Raw genomic sequence first — 24,418 nt, forward strand, 5'->3', positions numbered from 1 at the left:
CTGCCCCAGATCCTCAGCCTTCCCATCTTTCTCCCCCTGCAACAGGCTCAGCAAACCACAAACCTTGCCCTGGCAGATGCCAGTCCAGTGTGGGCTTCTCAGCCCCAATCCCATTTTCCTGGACTGCTCTGCCAGCTCTGAGCAGGGTTTCTCCAGCAGCCTTGGTGCCTCCATCTCAGCTCAGGAGATCTGACCTGCACACAGGAGAGGGAGAGCCTGGGAGAGCCTGGGGGAGCTGGAGCAGCACCGTGGGCAGGCCCTGCAGGGCTCCCAGCCCTGTGTGCCCTGTACCCCCCAGGGGCTCAGCCCAGCTCCAAGGCTCTGGGCTGCTGTCGTCCCAGTCCGTGCTGGGGACTGAATCCAAACAATCCTTAAATTGACTGCAGGAGAGCAGGCACTGCCTGTGTCATGGGGCCTGTTAAGGCAGGAGATGATCTCTGGACATGGAAAAATGCAGCAGCTGGAGCTGTGCCAACCTCCCCCTCCTGAAACGCATTCCTGTGGAGGGAGGGTTTGGCTCCAGGGTCAGAGGGGAAGGCTGGGGGATGGCTTGGCAGAGAAATGAGGCCCAGGGATCCATAGCTGTGCCGTGTCATTCCTGTGGGGTGACACTCGGGGATGCAGGGAAGAGCTCTGTCTGAGGGACAGGGAGAGCTGCAGGATCCATCCTCATCCTGCAGCCTCAGGCCAGCTCAGGCCCCTAGCAGTGTGCTGCTCAAGCTGTTCCTGCAGCACAAGTGATGGTCTGGTTCTGAGGGCATCAGACACACCTGGAGGCAGCCTGAGCCAGTGGGGGGGAGCAGTGCCTGCCATACTTTGATATTCAAGTGTCTCCAGTGGAGGTCCAGATCAATCCCAGCTATTTCAGTCCCAGCCTGTCACCTTTTCCATCCTTCCCTCCAGACAACTTCAGCAGAGTATTCCAACATTGAGAGGAGGCAGACTCCAAACAAATCTGCAGTGGGGCCCCTTGGCAGAGGCAGGGCAGAGCAAGCCCCAGCATACGGACAGTTTGTAGGGCCATGGCACCCCACTCCTCAGCCCTGCATTTCAGCAGAGGGGCTCAGAGCACTCGGCACCCCACAGCCTCTCCCGAGGCCAGTGGCACTTGGGGACACCAAACTGTGAGGTGAGGGAGGTCAGCAAGAACCCAGAGCAGGAATTTAGATGCTCACAAAAAGGACTTTTGTATTCTTGACCTTAGCTATTGCTTATCCCTGCCAGGAGAGCTCCCAGGAGGGCTGAGGGATGACTCCATGGCACAAGGTCCCCTCTGAGCAGCAGGGCTGGCTGGTGACAGTGACGTGGCAGGTCCCGTGGTGGGGCACAGCTGTGCAGGCAGGACAGTCACAGTCACTGCCCCGGAGAGTCACTGCCCTGCGGCAAAGTCTGGGCCACCCGGGCAGGGCTGAGCTGCCCTTTGCACCGTGGGCGGTGCCATCACACGTGGCAGTCACACGCTGTCCCCTCCAGGGACACAGTGCCAGCACAGCAGTGGCAGCTGCTTGTCCCAGACCCTGCTGGGGGTGCGTGGGCGCCAGGCCCTGTGGGTCTCGGCCCTGGGCTGGCATTGCCAGGGGTGCAGAGCCAACGCCAGAGAGATCCCCTTGTCTGGGGGGGCACCCATGGGGGGCTCCAGCTGCTGTGCTGGATCTCCCTGAGGGGTTTGGCTTTGCTGGCATCACCCAGCGTGGCTCAGGAGCTGTGAGTGAGTGAGTGACCAGCCCCAGCCTCCCACTCTCTGGCCTCCAAAGGCACTTTGCTGGCCCACAGCAGAGATTTGAAAAAGCACACAAAGTACCCATCACCTCTGTTCTCTCCACTGGTGTTGCTACATGGAACTGGCCATGTGGAAGCAGCCTCATGCTCCAGCCCAGCCTGCTCTTCTCGTCACAGATGTGCAGAGAGCCCAGGGCCAGGTTACAGCAAACCTGCTGCCACCACCCACAGCGAGAGCACAGCATTGCCCTGCCCATGCCCACAGGAGGTGGCATTCCTCTTCTGTGGTGGTCACGGCACTTTTCAGAGCAGCAGGAATGGCTCTCTGCCCTCCCAGCTTTCCTCTTGCATGCCCAGCTTTACTCCATGACTTTGGGAGAAGGACATTTTGTTCAAAATCTCAAGTTCCCAGGCCCTGGGCACCAAGGCAGTGCCAGCAATCACAGGAGCTGGCAGTGCTCCCTGTCCCTGTGGGCACTGCCTTGTGCACATGGAGGCACTGCACGGCTCTGTGCAAAGCGTGGGGCTGGGGGCTTTTAGGGAGGGCAGCTGAAACTGAGTCCAGCTCCATCCTGGCATGGAGCCTGCTGGCATCACCCTTGGCATGGGGCACCTGCACAGGGTGAGCAGCTGCTTCTGCCCTGCCGAGCAAGTGCAGTGACACGGGGCTGGGAGGTGGCACTTCTGAGGTGTCACTGTGGAGTGGCTCAGCCTGAGGCCCCCAAAGGCACAGCAGCAGTGTGGGCGTTACCTGCTGCTCTGCACGGATCTGATGAGGTGGGATCTGTTTGGGGAGTCTCCTGTGGCAGGCTCTGGGTGAAAACAACCCACAGCTCTTTGCCTGTTGCTGCTGGGAGAGCAGGGCCATGGAGGCCCCTTCCCCCAGCACAAACAGGGCACTGTTTGGGCTGCTTTGCCCTGGGTGAGGCCAAATTACACAGCTCCTCAGCAGCAAGCACCTCTCCGGGGCTGGGAAGGCTCTGACCTGAGCACAAACAAACATAGACCTAGGGAAAACACCTCTGGCCTCTGTGAAACCACCCTTAATATGCCCCTGTCCCCTTGCTGCACATGCTGAGTCCCTTTGGTGTGGAGATGGGCAGCACAGAAGATGGATGTCCCTGCAGAGCTGCCCCTCTCCAGCCCTGCTCTCCTCCTGCTGCTCAGGCCTGAGCTGTGAGCAGGCTGCAGGGCAAAGGCGCCCTGTAGCATCACACCCACATTCCCGAGCTGGCTGCTGGAGCCTGGTTCGGCCAGAAAAGCAGGACAGGGAGCGGGGCTTGCAGCATGGGCTGGGGTCACGCTCCCAGCAGCCGGGCCGGGCACGCACCGGGCTGTCCAAGCACAGAGAGGCCCCGGCTAAATCCCACGGGCGGCTGCAGGGAGGCAGCGCTTCGCACGGGCTGGGACCAGGCAGGAGCATCCCCGGCGGCTGCGGGGCAGCAGAGGCGAGACAGCCCCGGCACGCTCCGGCAGCAGCTGCGAGCGGGACAAGGACCTGCGGCTCTGGGGACGAGCAGACCCCAGCACGGAGCTGCGGTGTGCCCTGAACCCTCCCCCAGAAGCTGCCGAAGCCCACACGGAGCGGGGAGCGCAGCCCGGGGCGGAGTGACCCCTCTGAGGCGTGGCGGTGCCCGGCCCTGCGACCCGGCCCCGGCTCCCGGTTTCGCCCGCGGTTCTGGCCGTGTCCCGGTTCCGGCCGTGTCCCGGTTCCGGCCGGGAGGTGGCGGCCGCGAGCTCCCCGGCGTCCCTTGCGCCACCTCCGGCAGCAGCGGCGGGGCCGGGGCCGCGGAGCCCTCCCGTGCCGGGCCATGGAGCCGGTGCCCGTGCGGCGGTGGCAGAAGGTGCTGTACGAGCGCCAGCCTTTCCCCGATAACTACGTGGACCAGCGGTTCCTGGAGGAGCTGCGGAAGAACGTGCACGCCCGGCAGTACCGGTACCAGGCCGTGGTCTTCCAGTCGGGAGCGGTGGTGCAGCAGCTGTGCAGCGTCTGCGTCTTCGTGCTCACCTGGTGGTACATGGACGCCGGGGTGCTGAGCCCGCAGGGCCTTTTCGGAGCGGCGCTGGTGTCCTCCCTGCTCGGCTACGTGCTGTTCGACGCCGTGGACGGCGGGGCCGGGCGCTGGGCGAGCGGGCGGACGCGCTGGGCTGACCTCAAGAGCACGCTGGTGTTCGCCGCCTTCACCTACGGCTTCTCGCCGGTGCTGAAGACGCTGACCGAGTCCATCAGCACGGACACCATCTACGCCATGTCGGCCCTCATGCTCCTGGGGCACCTCATCTTCTTCGACTACGGCGCCAACGCCGCCATTGTGTCCAGCACGCTGTCCCTCAACATGGCCATCTTCGCCTCGGTGTGCCTGGCCTCGCGCCTGCCCCGCTCCCTGCACGCCTTCGTCATGGTGACCTTCGCCATGCAGATCTTCGCCCTGTGGCCCATGCTGCAGAAGAAGCTGAAGGCGCGGACGCCGCGCTGCTACGTGGCGGTGACGGTGCTCTTCGCGCTGGCCGCGCTGGCGGGGCTGACCACGGTGTCCAGCGTGGGCGCCGTGCTCTTCGCCTCGCTGCTGCTCGCCATCTCCTGCCTCTGCCCCTACTGCCTCATCCGCCTCCAGCTGCTCAAGGACAACATCCACGGCCCGTGGGACGAGGCTGAAATCAAGGAGGACCTCTCCAGGTTCCTCATGTAGCCTGGCCCAGGGGGACTCTGCTGTGAGCAGTGAAAGGTCCTGGCTGGGGACCGAGGACACCTGAGCCAATAAAGTCTCTCACACGGCAACAAGGACCACTCTTGTGTTCCCCCAGGATCTGCTTCCAGCCCGGACTTGCGAGGGTGTGGTGAGGGAAGGAGCTGAGCCCTGCAGGGTGCAGGCGGGGAGGGTTCGGCTCTGGCCGTGCAGCCCCAGACCCGGGAGCAGGGGATGTGTCCCACGGAGCGCCAGCCCCGGACCCTCAGGGGGTGCCAGGCGCTGCCCGGGGAGGGCTGGAGGGCAGGGCCCGGCCAGCTCGCTGGGCCAGGGGCGCTGGTGGAGCTCAGGGCCGAGCAGGACCAGAGCCTCCTCACCTGCACCGTGCCCTTGGGGTGCCAGAATAGCCTCCCACCACCGCCAGACACCACCACCCTCAGTCCCTTAGGAGACGGGGCTGGGAGCGCATCACGCCTTCCTCTCATCTCCAGCCCCCTCCCAGAGGCAGGCCTGGCCTTGCTGCAGGGCCAGACCCCGCGGCAGAGAGATGGAGCTCGGCACAGCCCCCGTGGGGGATGCCAGGGCCCGTGAGCTCCCGCCCGAGCCCGCCTGTCCGGTGTCCTCTGTCCGGTGCCCGCCTGTCCGGCAGCGCTCACACCACAACAGAGGGCGCTCCCGGCAAACGAGTCCCGCTGGAGGCCTGGCCGGGACCGCAGCCCCGGTGCCGGGACCTGCCCTGTCCCTGTCCCTCGGCGAGCCCAGCCCTGCTCCGGCGAGCGGAGCCCCCCGGAGGGGCACCACGGAGCGAAGGGATGCCCACACCTGCCCCAGCCCCATCTCCCAGGGCTACATTCGGCACCGCCCGGTGTTTATGGAATTTCTCTTTGGGAAAAGCTGCACGAGTGCAGCGTTCTGCTCCGTTTTCCGTCACGGCAGCTTTTCACGCGCTCCTTGGGCTTTCTCGGAAATGAGCAACCCCCGGCGGAGTCCCCAACACCTCCAGTGCTTTGTTACTGCTCCTGCCAAGTGTAAAATGTTGCTGCTGTCGTCGTGGCAACAACTACATCTCATTTTGCTTTTAATTAAAACCTGCAGAAGTCTGGAGCCCGTGCTCAGGTCTCGCAGGGAGCACAGCGTAGCCAGATGCTCAGAGTCAAGATGACATTTTTTAGCTCTGCAGAAAGGAGACTCTCTTTTCACAGGGGGGTTTCCCAGAAAGCTGCTCGGTGACCCCAGTGTCCCATCTGACCCTGGGCTAATGCCAGTGTAACGCTGCCATCCCAAACAGATTCACAGAGCCTGTTGGTAGAGGGGCAAGGCTGGAATGTAAATCAAAAATAAACCAAATCTCATCTGCTTGGCCCTTGGCTATCACAGCAGAGGCTGCAGGAAAGCAGTTTTTGTTGCACCCACTCCTCCAGGGGGAAATACTTCCCCACAGAAATACCTTTCCCAAAGTCACACTGTCAAAAGCAGCCATGGGTTGGGAAAACTGCAAGCACTGACCACTCAAACATTTCAGGTGGTGGAGATGGGCCCAGGCTGCCGCCTTGCCCTCAGCCCGAGCAGGGACCTGTGCAGATCTGGGGACTCACAGCAGCTCCATGGCCCAGCTCCAGGGGATGCAGCCTGTGTCCCACCCAGCCCTGCCCGCTGCTCACAGCCCTCTCTGCTCTGCCCCATCCTTCATCTCCTTAGAACGAGCCACACAATTCTAGGATTAGATCACAACAGCCTCAGTCCTTGCCCGGAGACCCCTGGGGAAAGCTCAGCTCCCCTCAGCTGCCCACAGAGACACCCTGCCCACCCTAACCTGGGAAATGAAAACCAAATCCACAGCCTGGATGCACAAAGGGACCTGAAGGAAGGAGGAATGCAGAAGAGAGCCAGGGAGAGGAGAGAGGAGACACAAAGGGCAGGCCGGGTTTCCCTGGGACTTCCCTGACCTTCTCCTGAGGACACTGCTCTGCAGTGCTGCTGCTATTTAAGCTGCTGTATAAACGGCCATTATTGGTATGTCTGCATGCCTGAGGTCAGAACATCCTCTACAGAGCAGGATTTGGCCATAACTCTACACTTAGCCAGTAAAGCTGGGTGCCCTTTGGGTATTTGCTCCCTGAACAACCCCCACTGAGACCCAAGAAATGGGTCCTTGGCTGTTGATGCAACAAACACTTCATCACCCAACCCTAAGGGGTTAAATGTTCTTTTGCATTCCAAGTTTCTTTCCCTTAAGGTTCAGTCCACTGAGATCAGTCCTTCCATGGGACTTTTTCTTTTGATTTGAAGCTGGCCAAATGTGAGTAGCTGTGAAGTGGCTGGGGATCAGCCTTGCTCCTGGGGGAGCTGCTGACACGTGGCAGCTGGAATCTCCATCTCCAGCTTTGCTGCAGGGAAAGGCCGGTGTCAGCCACCCACACCGTGCTCTCAGGGGGCCACGTCCCTCCCCACGTGGGGGCCTGGATCTGGGGAGCCTGTGAAGAACAAAGCTTAGCTCTTTGATCAGGAAACCAAAACAGGATTTTGGTCCTAACCCACCCACTGCCTTGAAATGTCACTGGTGCAGCAGCACCCTTGTCCTGCCCCTGGCCACACCACCAGGGCAGGCTGCAGACAGCACAGACGAGGTGAAACAGCTTCTTCAGAAAGCCACCCCCTGAGCTGATGCTGAAGAATGTGCCAGAGTTTCCCAGCACACCAGCTCCTGTGCCTTTCTGCTGAAGAGATATTAGAAATGGCTGCCACAAACCCATGGAATCTGGAGTCCTATTTTCAACAATATTTTTTACCAAGTATTTCATAAGAAGGTAAAGATTTGTGTGGAGGATTTACCACCACAAAATGCCCCAAGAAACCAGTTTGTGCCTTCCAGCCTAATGTGTGGAGGCCATCAGGCAGCTGGCAGCTCCTGGCTGGGTGCTGTGGCCAGGCCATGAGCTAAAATACCATCCACCTTTTATCTGCTGCTGGTACTGTGCTGTAGCTCAGAGGGATTGCAGGGAGAGCTTCCCCCAGTGCAGAACAGATTTTTGAACAGCCTGGAAGAAAAGCATTTTGTAAAGTTCAGTCTATCCCCCTTCCCTTTTACCTGAGACATGGGCAGAACCTCCTCAGGAGCTCAGCAGGTACAAACACTGTTGCTTCTGCAGTAGTCCTGAAAGTGCACAATTCCTGAACTCTGCTCAGGGGTTTCTGCCTCAGCACCTGCTGAGTTCCACAGGTGGAAGCTGCAGCCACCCTCAGCTACTCCACTCTTGGGACAGTTGTTCTCCTGGAACTGTAGATCCAGTTGTTTTCCAGTTGTTTTCCTGGAACTGTAGATATCCCTTGCTCCCTGTCTCAGGGTGCTGGGAAGCACCTGGCCCAGTCTCAGCAATTCCCAGTTTAGCACATGCAGTTCAAAGGTGCTGAGCAGGGTTTGGGGTTTTCCCCCACTTTTTACCACACCGTTGCAGTTTCTCTCTTCTACACTACCAAAAGACCAAGTTTAAGTGAGAAGAAGGAAAAATGTCTATAGCTTTCTGGGCTTACATCCCCTTCTATTTTGAGCAAACTCAGTGTCTGGTATTTACCAGCTCATGCAGGTGGTTCAGCAGCTCCCTGGATATTTTAGAGGACCTAAATCAGCTGCAACAAGTGGAACTGCCCAAATTCAGCAAAGCTGTGTCAGACCAGGCTGGAAAACAAGCTCAGGCTGGCTGTCACCTGGCCCCTTCTGCACACACAAGGTGATCCCATCCCCTCCTGCAGCTCCCTCTCACCATCACCTCCCTACTGCCCAGGAGCTTTGGACACCAAGCTGGAGTCAGTGCCCACGGTGCCTCCTGGCTTACTGCATGGTTTGGGATACCCCCTTGGCTGTCCTGTGAGGAACACCAGCCAGTTAAACCCATCAGTTTCCCCTTTTCAGACTGATCCTTCATAGACTTCTCTGGCACCCAAAACAAGCACATCATCTAAATCCCAGATTTTCTCTTTCCCACAGGGATAGACACATTTGGAATCCCAGAGGTAGCTCCCTACAGCTGCTTGAGCTCAGATGCTCCACTGGGGTCAGCTTGCAAGGAATTCAGAGGATTTGCTTGAAGAAAATGGTCAGAACAGCTGCAATTTATTTATAATTGTGCAGATTAATCAGTCTAGAGACTGTCTAGAGACTGCTGCAGTCTTCTCCTTCGAGTTTCCGCTCAGCCAGGTGCTGCTGCTGCACTGGACATGTTTGGGAACTCTGCTGGCTGTTCTTCCTGCTAGTGCTAAGCCACAGCCATTGATATGGAGCAATCCTGGTGCTGGATGCATTCCAAGGGCTGGAAGTCCAGCAGAATGTCCATCCCTCCCTCCACAACCTTGGAGGGTGGGAGCCTCCACAGAGCCCAGGTAATTTCTCCCACAGGGTAAGAATGTCCCCATGTGAGAAAGAGTGAGTAGACCCTTCAATAGAAAACACACTCCTTTTGTAGTCAGAATTTTATTTTTTACATCCAGGCTTACCATTGACATCTGAAAATAAAATATTTAATTTACAAATAGGCTAGTGCAAATTAAAGGTAATTCTGGATTAAAAAAAAAAAAGACATTGCATGTAACACAAAAGAAATGTGTGTGTTAGGATGATCTTCCTGGAACAGCTGGTGGAGGTCGCCTAGGAAAAAACCAAAAAATAACCCAAAAATCACAGAGAGAGGGGGAGATTTAAAACAAAAGGCCAAGATACAATAAAATGACTCATATACAAAATTATCTTAATAAAATGGGTTAAGAGCAAAAGGCACAGAACATGCATATTAAGGAAAAGAGCAAGAGCAAGATTAGAATCAGCTGGCTCTCAGCACAGCCTGGCTTTCATCCTCACCGCCTCCCTTCTGACTTGCCAGAGAACCAGAACAATCCCAGCCCAGGTGTGGAGGTCACTGGTCACAGGCTTTCTAATTTTCTTGCAGCAAATTATACCCTCTGCAGGAGCTTTTCCCCAGGCAGCCTTCAAATTCTCACCACTATCAGCTTCAAACACTGTTCTTGAGCAGAACTTCTGTGAGGCTGTGATGAAATGAGGAATGATCAAACAGGATGGCCCGTGGGCTGAACTGGGGTGTCAGGAGGGGACATGGCTGGGAAAGGACAGAACGAAGCTGGAGAGCCCCAGGCAGTGAGGGCCCCGTGCACAGAGCAGCTGCTCCTCCTGGTACCCAGCACTGAGCTCCCCCTGACCAACATTCCTGGCACCAGGCTCATCCAGGGGGACCTGACGGGCTCCACTCAGAGGGGACACGTGGGACACTGCTGTCCCCTCAGGGGGAGTGCACAAACTGCCTCAGCCACGGCCTTAAAGACCAATAATGAAATCTCCAAATGTTACAGGATACAGCAGGGATGTTCCTGCTGTGCTCATCCCACCTTTGCTCCCTCTTTTCCCAAAACCTAAGGACCCACTTAGCCACTGTGGGGCTCCCACGGGAAGCTGCTGTGCTCTTTGTGCCCTGCAGACCATCTCCAAGCACTGATTGCAGCTACTTGGCTCATCCTGATCTGCAGGAGGAACTGAGTAATCAGGACATCTGCACATTTGTACACAATCTTTAGGGGGGAAATCCCTTTCAGGCATATTTTAACTCCAGCTCCTGCTTTGGAGGACTGAGTCTGGCCTTCTGCTCAGCTCTGAAACTCCTCTGAACGTGCTTTCCCCAGCAATGAAGTGAACCCCAGGTACTGCTTGTAAAACATTCATCCATTTCCCAGCAAAATATCTCTGCAGCACTCCAAGCCCCTTGCAGGGGAGCAGGCTGAATGCTTCCCAACGGGTTCCACCTCCCCTTTAATGACATCTCCAGTGATCTCAGCACAGCAGCACCTCCAATAAATCCTCCCTGCAGTCCCCACCGAGGCAGTGTGGAATGCTGAGATGATGGTGCAAGAGACAGAAGACACCACTCACACACATCCAGAGAGTAATAATAAAAGCCCATCAAGAATGACAGTTTATTTCAGGTTCAGAAATGCAGCATAACATTTTTACAGCAGGTGTATGTGATGCTCAGTGATGACCACGGTTTCGGGAATCCACTCGCTGTGCTCAAAGGTCAACACCAGGAACCATTTACAGATTACGAAACCAAAGGCAGATGTTTTGGCTCACATGAAGTAGGGCATTAACATACAGAGCAAAAAAAAAAAAAAAATCAGAAAGAAATTAAGCGTTTGCTTCTTACAAAAAAGAAGTCATGGTTTAGACCGTCCTGGAAAAGTAAAGAGACAGCAGTAAAGCAAACGGCCGGCAAGGTGGGACAAATCATAGATCAAGCAAGAGTGGAGGGCTGTCCGGACGGGAGGAGCCGTCGGCATCAGCTCGCCTGCAGACAAAGCAAGAGGAAAGACAGGCAGAGTAACATTCATTACACAAGGGAGCTGTTCTGCACAGCCTGGGAGCAGGGGCAGTGCCACAGCAGGGGGAGCTGTGCCAGGAGGGCGCCGGGAGGCTCCCTGGTGGCACAGGGACACAGCAGGTCTGCTCTCAGTTCAGGAGGGTTGGACTATTTTAAGACAGAAGGACAGAACTAGTCAGTAATCTCAATATGCTGTACACATCATGGTTAGTGGAGCTGTCTGGAACTGAGAGGATAGTATTTTCTATGTTATACTTGAACACGAAATGCCATAACCTATAATGTATCTTCTTTAATATAATAAATAATCTACTTTTAGGAGGCTTGCTCAGAAAGTGCAACAAGATCAGCAATAAAATAAACACACATTAACTATGTACATAAGCCTTTTTGTTGAGCATATAATCTTTTTAACCCTAGCAAAAGATCCCTTGAGATGCCAGGCCGAGAGCTGGTCAGGGCACGCACAAGCTCTTCAGCTGTTGGTCAGCCACAGCGGGGTGAGGTGGAAATGTTCTCTGGGCAGAGATCCAGGCTCAGCCTAAATGCAGAATTAGATGAGCACCCTCCGGAATCTTAGCAACTACACCACCCAGATCTTTGTGCACCTCATGTAAGATCAGAAACTCTGGTGGTGCTTCATTATTGCTCCACTATGCCCTGGCAACCAGAGCTGTGCCAGAGGGAAGCAGAGAAGGGCAGAGCAACCTGTGCTTCTCAGACACAGTTTAGATGTGGCTCATCCCACCTAAGTGGCTCTGCAGAGGTGCTCAGTCCCTCTGGCAGACCCACAGGGTGCTCGTCCTGCTTTCCATTTGGCATGGAGTGAGTTGCTGCCAGGGCTGCTCCTCTAAGAACAAGGGACAGGATGGAGGGGACTCGCCAGCATCAGGAGTAAGTGGGACAAACAAACCCATTCCAGGCACTCTACAGCAGAAGGAAGTGGGCCCAGGCTGGAGGACAGCACTTACTCAACTGGATGTGGCAATTTCTTGGGAAGCATTCAAGTGTTTTTCCTAGAAACAAGTTTACGTGGTTTATTCTCACAAGCACATACGCAAGAAGAGGTGAAATGAGCAAACCCTGGATTCATGCTCATGTGTTTTTATTAACCTGCACACCCAAAAGTGTTGCATTTAGGGCACAGGGCCAGACTTAGACGAGATCTGAATGAGGATGCAGAGGAAGGAGGGCTGTGCAGCTGTGTCCTGCACCCTCAGCATCAAGCACAGGACCAGATGTACTGACGCCTCACTGCCCCCTCCTCCTCTTTCGGGTAAATCCACCCTTGAGAGCTTTATTTACAACTCAGGATTACTGCTGAGAAATAAGTTTCTTGGGGGCAGAGTAAAGGAGAGTGCTCAGTTGTGCCACCTATTTCCTTGTGCTTGGCACAAACAGTCATTAAATTAGGGAGTCTCAAGTAGAGAGCATTTAAAAGCACGTTTCTAGGCCAGGAGCTGTGCCGTGTAATTAAGGCTCCTGACTCACCAGCACTGCCCTCGTGTCCCTTGCAGCCACTCAGGCCTGAATCACCTCCTGGGGGTCATGCTCTTCCTTCTGGACAAAGGACAACTAAGCTGAGTCCTTGGGCTGTGGTGGGATAAACCCAGACCGTGGCCTTGCACAACCCTAGAGTGGGTTGGGTTGGAAGGGACCATGGAGCTCATCTTGTTCCAAGCCCTCTGCCATGAGCAGGACACCTTCCACTAGAAGGTGAAAGACCCATCCATCCTAGTCTTCTATCACCAAGTGAGTATGATAATTTGATATTCTGATATCAGAAGTGATATCAGTGATCTCTGTGGCTCAGGCATTAAACCTGGCTTCCCATCAGCAGGCAGCTGCCAGTCAGTAACAGAGTTCTGATAAACTGTTTGGATATGCAGGAGTGCTGGCAAGGCAACAATATGGGCTACTGTGGCTATTTACAAAATTAAATCCAACAGATGCAGCACAGGTTACAGCAGAGAGCACTAAGCAGTGGAAAGCTGTGTAGAAGACAAGAAAAATCATCAAAATATGTTTTCTTTTTTGTAGTAAAAACTAGTATGACTGTGGTTGTGTTTTCAAACTTTTCCTTGAAAGCTGATTCTGTGCACTTGGCACTGGAGATGTGGACCTGTTCCCCAAACAAACACCAGCAATCTGCTGAGATCACCAGGATCCAGGGCTCTGACAATCTCCATCTTCACCATACATCACATGTGACCTCCAGACTCCCCAGGCGTGTGTCACAGGGATGGGGCTGACAGGAAATTAAAGTTAAGCTAACATACAAATCATGATGCTTTCCCAAGCTCTTCTCTCTTCTGCAGGCTGAAACATGATTTGCTGCACTGATGAGCACAGCTAATCAGCAGCCTGGGAATTAACAGGCTAAATCCCCATTTGTTGCGGCTCTTTGATTGGACTCTTCCTAACCATGGGGCTACAGCATACTGGAGCCCTACAAGCGGTCTCAATAAATACATTTATTAGACTGATTGTACTGGGGGCCTTTGAAACCACCAATTGCTTTGCCAAGGGATCTGTAACCATAATTTTAATAGCAGCAATTCATATTTTCTGAAGGAACAAGGCCAAATTCCTCTCCAGTTTCATTCTGTTAACTCACTAAGTTCTAAGCTTTAAGGGTGACACTAAGTGTTTAAAGTGAAGTAATGCAGTTAAGACAAGAGGTTTTTATAATGCATTAATTTATAACGTGCAAAACAAGAGGCAGAGCACCTCTGCAAGTGAGCAGCTTCTAAAATAATCCAGGATGCACAGCTGAGCACTTGCCAGAATTTAGCTGGATAAAGCAACAGTAAACCAAGGTGTGTGCAAGGACCATGTAATGCAAAAAGAAAGTCTTTACACAGGGGACACAGGGAAACTTTATTGACTGGCATGTGAAAATTTCCCAAATATCTCACACCCAAACCTGGCCCTTGGGAAGCTCAGCTGCCAGTCCAGGCTGGAGCTCCCATGGTGGGCACAGGAGGGGGCCCCACGCCCTGCTGTGCACCTGTCTGTGTCCTTCTGGGTCACAAAGGGACCAAAAGCAGTGCTCAGTTCCCTGGATCCTGCACACAGCCCATTTCCATGCACTCACTCCCCTCCAGCACTTCCCAGGAGTGCAGTGGGAGCAGGAGAGTGAGCAGGGACAGAGGGAGCTGGCACACGCTGCTGTGTCACACCCCAGCCCTCCAAACCACCCTGTCCCCTCCTGGCTGCAGGGGGACAGCTCCATGCTGAGCCCTGTGAGCTGGGGCACCCCAGGCTGTTTCTCACCAACCCAACCAACCTGGCATTGCAGCTGCCAGCATGGGAATAAAGCAAAACATGCCTTGTCCTACCCACACCCTGCTCGTTTAACAACATTCCTTAGAACTAAATTTTGGATAAGGAGAATTTATAGGAGAAGCAAGCCTCTTGCAAGAGAGACCTGGAAGTGTGGGGCCTTCAGAAGAGCTTGGTAAGAAACCACATGGCTTTTCTTTGCCTGGTTTAGCCATTACAAGAGAAAATAGAAAACCTGCAAGGTACAAATAAAAGCAAGATTCCTTTCAGGTAAGAGGGGAAAAAAAGCAGCAGATCAAATCAACACATGCACAAAGATACACAGAGTCAAGCCCTCCAGCTGCTGTAGAGGACTGTGAGCACAGTTGTCTGGGTGGAGATATGTGTCAGTAAGTTAGCTAACATCAGTTATTGCAGAAGGAAAAGTCAAGGCAGCACAGACCTTCCCCAAACATTGAAGACCTCATAAACAATGCAGAATGGACAGAGAGCATCAGTATAGTTGGTTACTTGCCTAGAGATGTCCATACATGCGACTATACACTGGTTATTGTGACAGTTACCAAGCAATTTGTTTCCACATATTTGGTTAACAACGAGTGACATGCCAGAAACTCCTTTTAGTTTAACAGGGAGGAGTCTAACGGGCGGATTACAGTGGGCCGAGTAGGTGAAGGGGGCGGTCTTCGACTGGAGAGAGAGAGAGAAGAAACAATGAGCACAAACACTGAGCACAAGCCCACACCTCTGCCTGTAGTGACATGGACATGCACATGCTGGTACACACAACAATCCTGCTGCCACACACTGAAGCAAGACACCCCTGAGCGTCCACAGGGAGGAAGGAGGAGATGGGTTTGCCGTTTCTGCCATGCTTTACCCTCTCACCATCACTGGGCACAGCCTGGGGGCTCTGCACACTCCGCTGCCTTCTGGAGCCACGCACACCAGCAGGGCAGGGTCGTTATGCCCTGGTTTTAGGGGTCACTTCCAGCCTGGACAGTCACAGAGCAGACCTTCAGGCACAGGACTGGGGAAAGCAGCCTGCAGCAACTTCAGGTCTGCTTTACAGGAGCAGGAAAATCTGCAGCTTCTTGCATACCTGGGCAAACTGCAGCCCTATCAATGTGCCTGAATCTGAGGCACGTTGAGGCTTTATATCAATGGCCAGTTTTGAAAATGCCAGTCGTGGCCAGGGCTGCTGGGTTAATTAATTTACCACAAATTCATTTTTCTATCAATTTCAGCAAGTGCTTTGGAGTCACAGATTTTTTTTTGGGAAGACTTAGGTGCCTTCATTCAATTTTCCTGTGTACTGCAACCCCTGCATTTTAATTTGGACTGTGCCATCCTCTGAGAAGAGATCCCAGAGCAAGAGTTAGCAGCAGTGTGATCTCCAAGCACATCCTACCTGCAGTCCAGGCTGGCACCTACCCCTCCCTCCCTTCACCAAGGATAACACCCAGCTGTGCTGGAGCTGTAGACAGAGTCCCTCTGGTAGCTATGTAACACTTTACCTTTTGTGTGCAGGAAGGTCCACTCAGGGCTGTGTGGAGGTAATTCCATCAGCTTAGTTACAAAGAGTATTTTGTTGATGCTCCATTCCACCTCTGCCCGTGCAGAGTCTGAGCTGACACTTGTTCACAGCAGCTCGCACAGCCCTGCCTGGCACTGCTGTGTGCTGGACAAACAGCCTGAGAGACTGCTCCTGCCAGCCAGCCTGCTCCCTCACCAGCTGTCCAGCACCTCCAGCAGTGCTCTGTTGCTGCATTTATCCCAATCCATGTGGTTTTGCTCCCTTTCTTTAGCAGGAAGTACCAGGTACTCTCTCTCTATTCCTTAACCCAGCCCAGATCACAGGAGAGCCCATGGCTGCACCCAGTGGGAGCTGAGGCTGCTTCCCATCAGCTCCAACAGAGCTCATTAGTATTTTTAAAATAATAATAATAATAATAATAATAATAATAATAATAATAATAATAATAATAATAATAAAATTAATAATTTGCCCCAACAAATGTGCAGCCCTTCCTAACCCATCCTCCACCTGTGCAAGCAGGGACAATTGTGGCTCTGAAGAAGATTAGGAAGGAAACGTGTCTCATTCTGCTAAAGCTAAACTGAAGATGAAAAGAATGTAACAATGTGTTAATTTTCTTTGAACTGGAACAAAATATGTGAGACAAATTTACACTCGACAAAAAAAAAAATCTCGTTTGGCTCAAAGTGCATCTTGTGCGACAATATGCTCTTTTGGTGAAGAAATGAGAATTTTAATCCCTACCATGCAACAAATACAAAATATGCCAACTAAAGCATTCAAGTAAATCAACAAACTAAAAAAAAAAAAAAAAAAAGGCAAATTATAATTTCTTCATGGTGTATTTTTCTTACAGGAAAAATGTTACTGTGTTAACTATTGTTTCTTGTGTTGCTCCAGTGTAGGTCTTCTGGACCCATTTCCAAAATTTGTAGTTTCATAAAGAACCACTTCTAAGGCTCTGCATTTCTGCTGGGTTGCATTAAATTATTCCTTTGTTGAAATGCCTCACATTGCATTGTTTAGCGCTCACTGAAAACATCGTATCATATGTATGCAATTGACAAACAAGGGAAAATGCATACAGCTGTCTTCATATCAAATTTAAAAGCCCAAACATGCATTTTAATACCAGGTTAAATGCAGCCCACTGGATTAAAATAATGCAATTTAGCCAAATTGCCATTTAACACAGCAGGATCAGAAACTGGAGAGCACAGTGGGAGGATTTCCTGGATATAATCAGTCAAACCAAACCTGAACCACAGTCAGGCCCAAGCCCTGTTTCCCCCTTGAACCAGGGCTGTTACTGCACCCTGACCACTACCCCTCAAGCCCAGTACAGACCTGAAGGGAAGAACTCCCATTAGCTCTTTCCCACTGCAGAGCACCAAGCACTTCAGGAGAAGCTGATTTCCCCAAGGGGATGCTCTGCTGAGGAGCTGCTGCCAAGCCACCCATCCTTGTCCCTGTGGCACTGCCCTACAGACAGACGTGCTCAGTGTGGGGAGCTCTGACCTGTCTGTGGATGCTCTGACCTGCCTGTAGATGCTCTGACCTGTCTGTGGATGCTCTGACCCACCTGTGGATGTTCTGACGTGTCTGTGGATGCTCTGACCTGTCTGTGGATGCTCTGACCTGTCTGTGGATGCTCTGACCTGTCTGTAGATGCTCTGACCTGTCTGTGGATGCTCTGACCTGCCTGTGGATGCTCTGACCTGCCTGTAGATGCTCTGACCTGTCTGTGGATGCACTGACCTGCCTGTAGATGCTCTGACCTGTCTGTGGATGCTCTGACCCACCTGTGGATGTTCTGACGTGTCTGTGGATGCTCTGACCTGTCTGTAGATGCTCTGACCTGTCTGTGGATGCTCTGACCTGTCTGTAGATGCTCTGACCTGCCTGTGGATGCTCTGACCTGCCTGTAGATGCTCTGACCTGTCTGTGGATGCTCTGACCTGCCTGTAGATGCTCTGACCTGTCTGTGGATGCTCTGACCCACCTGTGGATGCTCTGACGTGTCTGTGGATGCTCTGACCTGTCTGTGGATGCTCTGACGTGTCTGTGGATGCTCTGACCTGTCTGTGGATGCTCTGACGTGTCTGTGGATGCTCTGACCTGTCTGTAGATGCTCTGACCCACCTGTGGATGCTCTGACCTGTCTGTGGATGCTCTGACCCGTCTGTAGATGCTCTGACCCGTCTGTGGATGCTCTGACCCACCTGTGGATGCTCTGACCTGTCTGTGAATGCTCTGACCTGTCCGTGGATGCTCCCACGTGTGTCTGGGATGCTGTGACACAAACACCCGGTGGGCATGGGCAGCACATCCATGAGGAGCAGGCAGAGCCCTCCTCAGCTGCAGCCCCTCAAGGCTGCTGCCTGCCTGCCATGCACTCCCAGCTCCTTAACCCTCCACACCAGCCTGGGGCAGCAGGACCTCCACCTGCAGAGCCTTGTAAAGGAGGGGCAATGTTTGGGAAAGGCAGCGCTGGGGAAAGAGCTGCAGCAGCAGCATCTCCCTCCACTGCTGCTGGCAGTCTCCTGGGGTATCTGCGGTTCCCAGGGACCGTGCTCCCGAGGCCCTGGGCTCAGCTTGGGAACAGACCTCCCCTTCGTCTGCCACCTGCACTCAGCATCAGCTAGCAGCAAGCTGGAGCTCGAGTGGGAGTGAAGGAAAGAACAAGCCCTGAAGTTGCCTGCCCCAGACTTCCCTGTCAAGGTGACAAATCATTCTGTGACCACTTCTACACTGGGAGTAGCATTCAGACCACTTTTCACCCCCCTAACAGGAATCTCAACCCCAAAAACAAGAGGCGAGGCCAGGCCCCGTGTCTCTTGTCTCCCCCGGCTCCTTCACGCCCGGAGCAGTGGCTGGGAGCCCCGGGAGCGGTGCAGGAGCCTGGGCCACCTAGAGATAACAGAGCCGGCCACCGACTGCGGGGCAGCGGCACCGAGCACAGCCCTGGGGCAGCCGAGCGGGGGCTCGGCCCGGGGCCGCCGGCCCGCGGCAGGCCGAGGAGCGGGGCCTGCAGAGCGGCAGGGGGAGCTCCAGCCCGCCCGGGGAAAGCGGGCACAAACAGCCTCCCCCGCAGGCCTGCTCCGCTAGCTGCCATCCCAGTGAGTAAATATGTGACTAAGCCCAGCTCAGTGTTTAGTCTGAGGCCAGCGGATGATAGCGGCGCAGACGGCGGCCCGGCCCTCTCCCGGTTATCGCGGCCGGGCAGCGGAGCCCGCGGGGCGGCTCCGGCCCGCACACAGCTCCGAGGGAAGCGGCGCTGCCGCGGCAAACCCGTTCGGCTCTTGTCGACATTTCAGCTGCGTTTTCGGGCCGTTTAACTCATTCCCTTGTCTTTGGGGTTGTTGTTATTTGTTTTGCTGCCTTTTTTTTTTTTTTTAAACTGTTTGTAAAAGTTAGTGCTAAAGGGGCAGGAGATCATAGGTCCCCCCGGGGTTGAGTAAACGAGTCTGCAAAAAGAATCACTTCTAACTAGCACACATTAAGCAGACATAAAGAATTTACCAATGAAAATTGTGGACTAAGTATGTATTTAATAACTCCCTGATGTTGCTGCACAGACTTCTCCTTTGAAGAGCTCAGTGGGGTTTTGAACGGAGGGGAGCTCTTACCCCCGTGCAAAAACTTTTTAAAAAAGGAAAAGTTTTTACATTTATTTTTAACCTTAGCAGCACACCCCCCCCCCCCCCCCATATTTCCAGTTTTAAAAGAACTCCTAAAAGCTTTAGCTAGGCAAATGCCGAGCAAAAGAAACTAAATAAAGCAAGTCTAGACTTAAAATTAGATCAGAAACATATGGGAGTTCTTCGAGCCTTTGCCTTTTGAGAAGTCCTATCGCTCCCCACACGGAGTGCACAAAATGTGCTTTCAGTAAAGCATGGCTGTAATTACCATGGGAGGCCCCGCTCGAAGATGGCTTCTCACAGCACAGCCAGAGGACTTCGAAATAAAAGGCTTTCATTTCCACTTATATTTGACGTTCTTGCTTGCTTGTGACCACCAGAGAACACTTGTGGAAGGCATGCACAGAACTCTATTTTACGATACATCCTATAGATCTGAAGCTGTGAACAGAAGCCCATTATTCTCTCCCTTTTCCATCATCTTGGTTTCCCCATAACGCAGCCCTCTCAGAGTACCCCGATACGTGACATCGTCTTTGTAGAATTTAACAAGAAAATAGTTCAAATCTCTAAGCAGCTTTAAGACCGACTGCAGGCAAACTTGTTTTAGGTGACAGAACAAACCTGGAATGTGACGCATATGGTAAGAGTGCAGTGACTTACTGCAGGTGAGGAATAAATCTGGTTTCCTGTTTGGGTGATTATTTAGAAAACTAAGTAGCTTGGTCCTGAGAACTAAGTAGCTTTCCTGAAGAAGTTATAATGCTGTGACTGATATTTTTGTACTGTTTCTCTTGTTTTCTCTGCTTCAGTGAGATCCTGAGAGACCTACACCCTCTATTCTTACTGGTTCTTGTGTCAACCTAACTTTTATATGACATCTCTCGACCTCCATCAGCCTCAGGATTTGGAGGACAATCCAAACCAGAAGTGAAAGTACTGTACCCATCATAGTTCAAAAACAAATTAGGTTTGTAGACATAATTAGTCTTCAGTCTGTGCAGGCTTAAATTCTGTCCTACAGCAAATGCAGCACAGCTGCTGCAGAGTCTCCCAAACATCAGCTTGGGAGTGGAAGTGGGAAAGCCAGGGGGAGGAAAGGCACTTGGTCCTGGTGACACAGGTCATAACAAAGCAGGAAAAGCAGAAAAAGCATGATGACATTAGGAGGAGTAAAGCAGGAGTCATGGACAGGGATCAGGAGGAGACGGTGATCATGGGGGAAATGAGAAACTGCATGGAGTGGTGATGAAAGGTGAAAGGAGCTGGGGAATATCTGCCTGAGACAGTCCCTTAGCCTAGTGGAATGGTCCAAGGGAGAGAAAATTGCTCAGATTTCTTTCTGTACTGGAAAATGTCATTTTGTTAAACACAAAATGTCTGTAAGTAAGCGTTGCCTACAGGATCACTATGGTCAGACAGGTCAGGAAGGGCAGCCCTCGGGCACAGAGCACAGCTTTTGAGGGTGGCTGCTAGTTCTGAAGCAGTTCTCCAGCTGAGCTCAGGCTCTACAAAGCACAGAGGGTATGCTCAGACTGTACTGCCAGGGACTGCCTCAGCTGTCCCTACAGCTGAACCCCAAAACTGCAAATGACCCTGCTGCACAGTGCTCTCTCAGTGGAAGAATTTTTTTGTTCAGTATAAACAAGTTAAGGTTATTAGATTATGCTGTTTTATCAAATAGCTATTTCTTTTAACTGAAAGAAACAACAAAAAAAAAGAGTGATTGGGAAGAATGTGTCCTTCCACTGGCCACCACTACATTGCAGCAGAATAAATCTCCATGAATTCAAAGGCTTACACTGTTTGAAAGCACTAGGGTTAGTGAGGTTCCACTGTGATTTAACTTAATACAGATACTCCTTTCAGAGGCAATGTGGTCCAAAAGATGATGTTCCAGCAGAATAATTTATTATCTACAACTCAAGCTATGTTTTCTATATGACCATAATAAATCAACATCCATCACACACACATACAAATATATTGTATGTTTATGTGAACACTGCATTTTCAAATTAGTCATTTCAGGGAATTAATGTGTCATATGAAAAGCTCAGTTTGAATAAACACAAAATTAATTCAACGGAGTGACCGAGACAGACGATTATTCTTAAACTGTGTTTTCTTGTTTGCCTTCAGCAGGGAACATGTCAAGTAAGCAAGTGTGCAGTGCATCTGTGGAATACTGTCCCAACCTTTCAGAAACCCTAGCTTAGGATGGCCCAGAGGGTCACAGCTGGCCATGGAGAAAGTTAGGAGTGCTGAGTGGGAACATTCAGAATGCTGTTCTGTGTAGGGAAGATGACAACAGAAGGGCCACAAAATCAGCAGGAAGAACATCTGATCTTTTCACAGCAGCTCAGGACCTGTGCACTGCTCTGTGTGAGCTGCACTGTTTGCCATCAGTGTGAACCATGTACCCCCTTTTGAATACATCTCTGTTCTTCCTTCCTGCTCAGCTTTGACCTTCCTCTGCCTTGTTGCCTCTCTCCTCTTTACTTACCTTGGTGCAAGAAGGGGAGCAAATGTCCTGGTTGTCACCTCCAGCTGGAGTTGCACCTCTTCTTGTCCATGATGCCAACTAATGGGGTTACCACTGTTGTTAGTGGAGCCATGGAGTGCCCTCATTCACTACTGATCCAACACAGCTTGCAGGGGACAGGAGAGTTTCAAGACAGCCTTTCAAGATGCCTGCAGGTGCAGGAAGTTCAAATCATGCCTGTTTCTCTCTGTTTACTCTCAGATGTTTTCTCTTCTAGCATAAGGCAGCCTAGAAATGCACTGCTCTTCGCCCACTCTCTCAGACAAGGCAGGAATTCCCTGCTCAACACTGTCACTCTAATCCTGCAATGTCTTAATGGCAACTGTTATTAAAGCACTCCGTTATGAAACTAAATAGTTTATCAGGACAAAACTCATCTTCAGGCTCCTGTATTTCTGTCAAACAACTGCTCTCTTCAAGTAGAGAGATGTTAAAAATAAAACCACTTCCTTCTACTAATAGTATCTTGAGAGAGAAAATGCTAAGGAAGAAAAAAAAAACCAAAACCAAACCAAACTCAAATTTTTGCTAAAATTCATTCAGTGCATCAGCTGACACTCCACTGTGTTTGAGGACTGCACTTGCAATATCATCGTTATTCCAGAATCACTTTTTTGATGCTTTTCAGGTTCCTTGTTTTTCTGTCCTCCCCCATCTTGCTTCTCTTTTACTTACCCTTCCCCATCACATAGCTCTGGTCTACACTAAGAGTACTGAAAAGCCATTTCACTGCCAGATCCTCTTTGCTGACCTTTTAAAGTGACTTGCAACAGTCCTAGTTGAATGTCACTTTGTTTTAAAACAATTTTTTGTTGAATAAAGCAGGAGCAAGTAGCTCAGGAACAATACTCAAGATAATTACAGCTACCTGAGATGTAGTAGATAGATCAAACCTCAACTCTATGCAGAACAAGTGATTCTTCAGATACTTTTGTTAACTGCCACAGTGAACTGCCCATCAGAAAATTCCTGGGCCGCTGAAGTTATGGACAGCCTGTCTCTGGCTGATGGAGGGAGATGCTGAGAGAGGTTAAGAGTCAGTGGCAGCAGACACGGCACCCAGGCTGTAATGTCTGGCATCCCATGAACTTTGTTTTCCTCAATCTTCAGGACAGTCATCTCGGGGAGAGGAATATAAAGGAAGGCAGCAACAAATTCCTACTGCCAGTCTCAAAGAGAGCCATCCTTTTAGGGGCAGCAATCACTGAAGCTCCTGGAGCAGAAGTGAAGACTCTCCTGTATCTCTCATGGCATTACAGCTCAGGCAGCTGAAGAATCAGTTCTGTGCAAATGCCATTCCAAATCTCTCATAAGATTTGTACTGCAGAATTACAATGAAACTGCCAGACTTGCTGTATTGTGACATTTTACATGTTTTTACAACCTGCTGGGACCTGTTTTCTGGCCAAGCCCTCCAATACTTATCCCCATGCAGAAAGCTCCTTCTTTCAGTGCTTCTGTTGTCCCTCTTCGTTGCAGAAGGGCTGGACTAGATGACCTTTAAAGGTCTCTTTCAAACCAAGGGATTCTGTGATTCTGTTTGATTCTATCCCATGACCAAAGTTGCAAGATGAGCCCAGGTTTGCACCTGGCAGTGTGACTGCCCCAAGCAGACAAGCTCGTGTTTCTCATGGGTGTCACAGCCACTGCCACCAGGCTGCTGTTAAGAAAGATTGCCAAATATTGCATTCTATGGCTTGAAAACTGTCTGAAAAACTCTAAAAGACAGAAATGCAAGGTGACAGATTTACAAAGGTGGCAGGGAAGGAATAAGTTGGAAAGAAACCGAGACAAGATGGTGAGAAGGAAAGGAAGGAATAAATGGGGAAGGGAGACAAAAGTACCAGGCAGGAAACCAAGTGAAAGGAGGAGGTGAAAGAGGAAGCAAACAGGATGGTCAAGAAAGGGACAGAGAGGGAAAGGCTGAGAAAAAAGGGGAAAATAGTGAAAAAGGACCCAGTGGAGGAGGGGAAAATGCAGAGCTTCCTTCTAAGAGATAAGAGAAAATAAATGGAGTCTGCTGCTGCTCGAAGCAGCCAGCAGCCGAAGTAACATTACTGGGTGTGCATTTCCACAAGAAATGTACATTAGACTGGTAACAAATTACACAGGGCTGTCCCCACTCTGGGCAGAAATCCCAGAAATAATAAAATAATAACTGATATTCTCCTAAGTCTTGTGATTTTGGGGTCCTCAGACAGGCAGAGTTGGAAACATACTGACTACAGAAGGGCAGTGTTGCCCCTGGGAGGGGCTCTGGCTTTGTCCATGTAGCTGTATATTCTTTTGATCACAGACATGAGATGCAGAATTAAATTAAATTATTCTTTGGCTTTCTTTTCTCCTGAGGTTCAGCAGGAATTTGAATTCAGTCCATGTAACACTTTTGTCTCTTTGCTTGCATGAAACAATCCTAATTGCAGACTATACTTTTTGAATATAACTTCTGCCAAACATCCATTCAAAGAGGACAGAGAGCTGTGCTCTCCTACTTGGGTGTTCAGATTAAGATCATCCAAGTCAGCATGCAAACACTCTAAGGTGGGCTCTCACTCATCCTGCCAGAAGAATTTGGTGCAATGACTATTTGATTACAATTTATATTCCATTAAAAAAATACA

At 51.7% G+C, this 24,418-nt stretch overlaps 2 protein-coding genes across 8 annotated transcripts in view; one reads left to right on the forward strand and one right to left on the reverse strand.

Annotated features, from left to right (window-relative positions):
• Positions 1-3,442: 3,442 nt before the first annotated feature.
• Positions 3,443-5,872, forward strand: PIGC (phosphatidylinositol glycan anchor biosynthesis class C). The gene has a single exon (XM_064427522.1). It carries the CDS (start codon positions 3,531-3,533, stop codon positions 4,407-4,409), a length of 879 nt encoding a protein of 292 aa, XP_064283592.1. The 5' UTR covers positions 3,443-3,530; the 3' UTR covers positions 4,410-5,872.
• Positions 5,873-10,352: 4,480 nt separating this feature from the next.
• Positions 10,353-24,418, reverse strand: part of DNM3 (dynamin 3) — a 170,811-nt gene continuing 156,745 nt past the window's right edge. For all 7 annotated transcript variants that reach the window (XM_064427548.1, XM_064427547.1, XM_064427546.1 and 4 more), the window contains one exon: positions 10,353-14,761. In XM_064427548.1, coding sequence (XP_064283618.1) covers positions 14,692-14,761 — 70 coding nt within the window. In that variant the 3' untranslated portion in view covers positions 10,353-14,691. The remainder of the gene's footprint in view (positions 14,762-24,418) is intronic.

This window comes from Passer domesticus, chromosome 7 (assembly GCF_036417665.1).
Source record: "Passer domesticus isolate bPasDom1 chromosome 7, bPasDom1.hap1, whole genome shotgun sequence".
NCBI lineage: Eukaryota > Metazoa > Chordata > Aves > Passeriformes > Passeridae > Passer > Passer domesticus.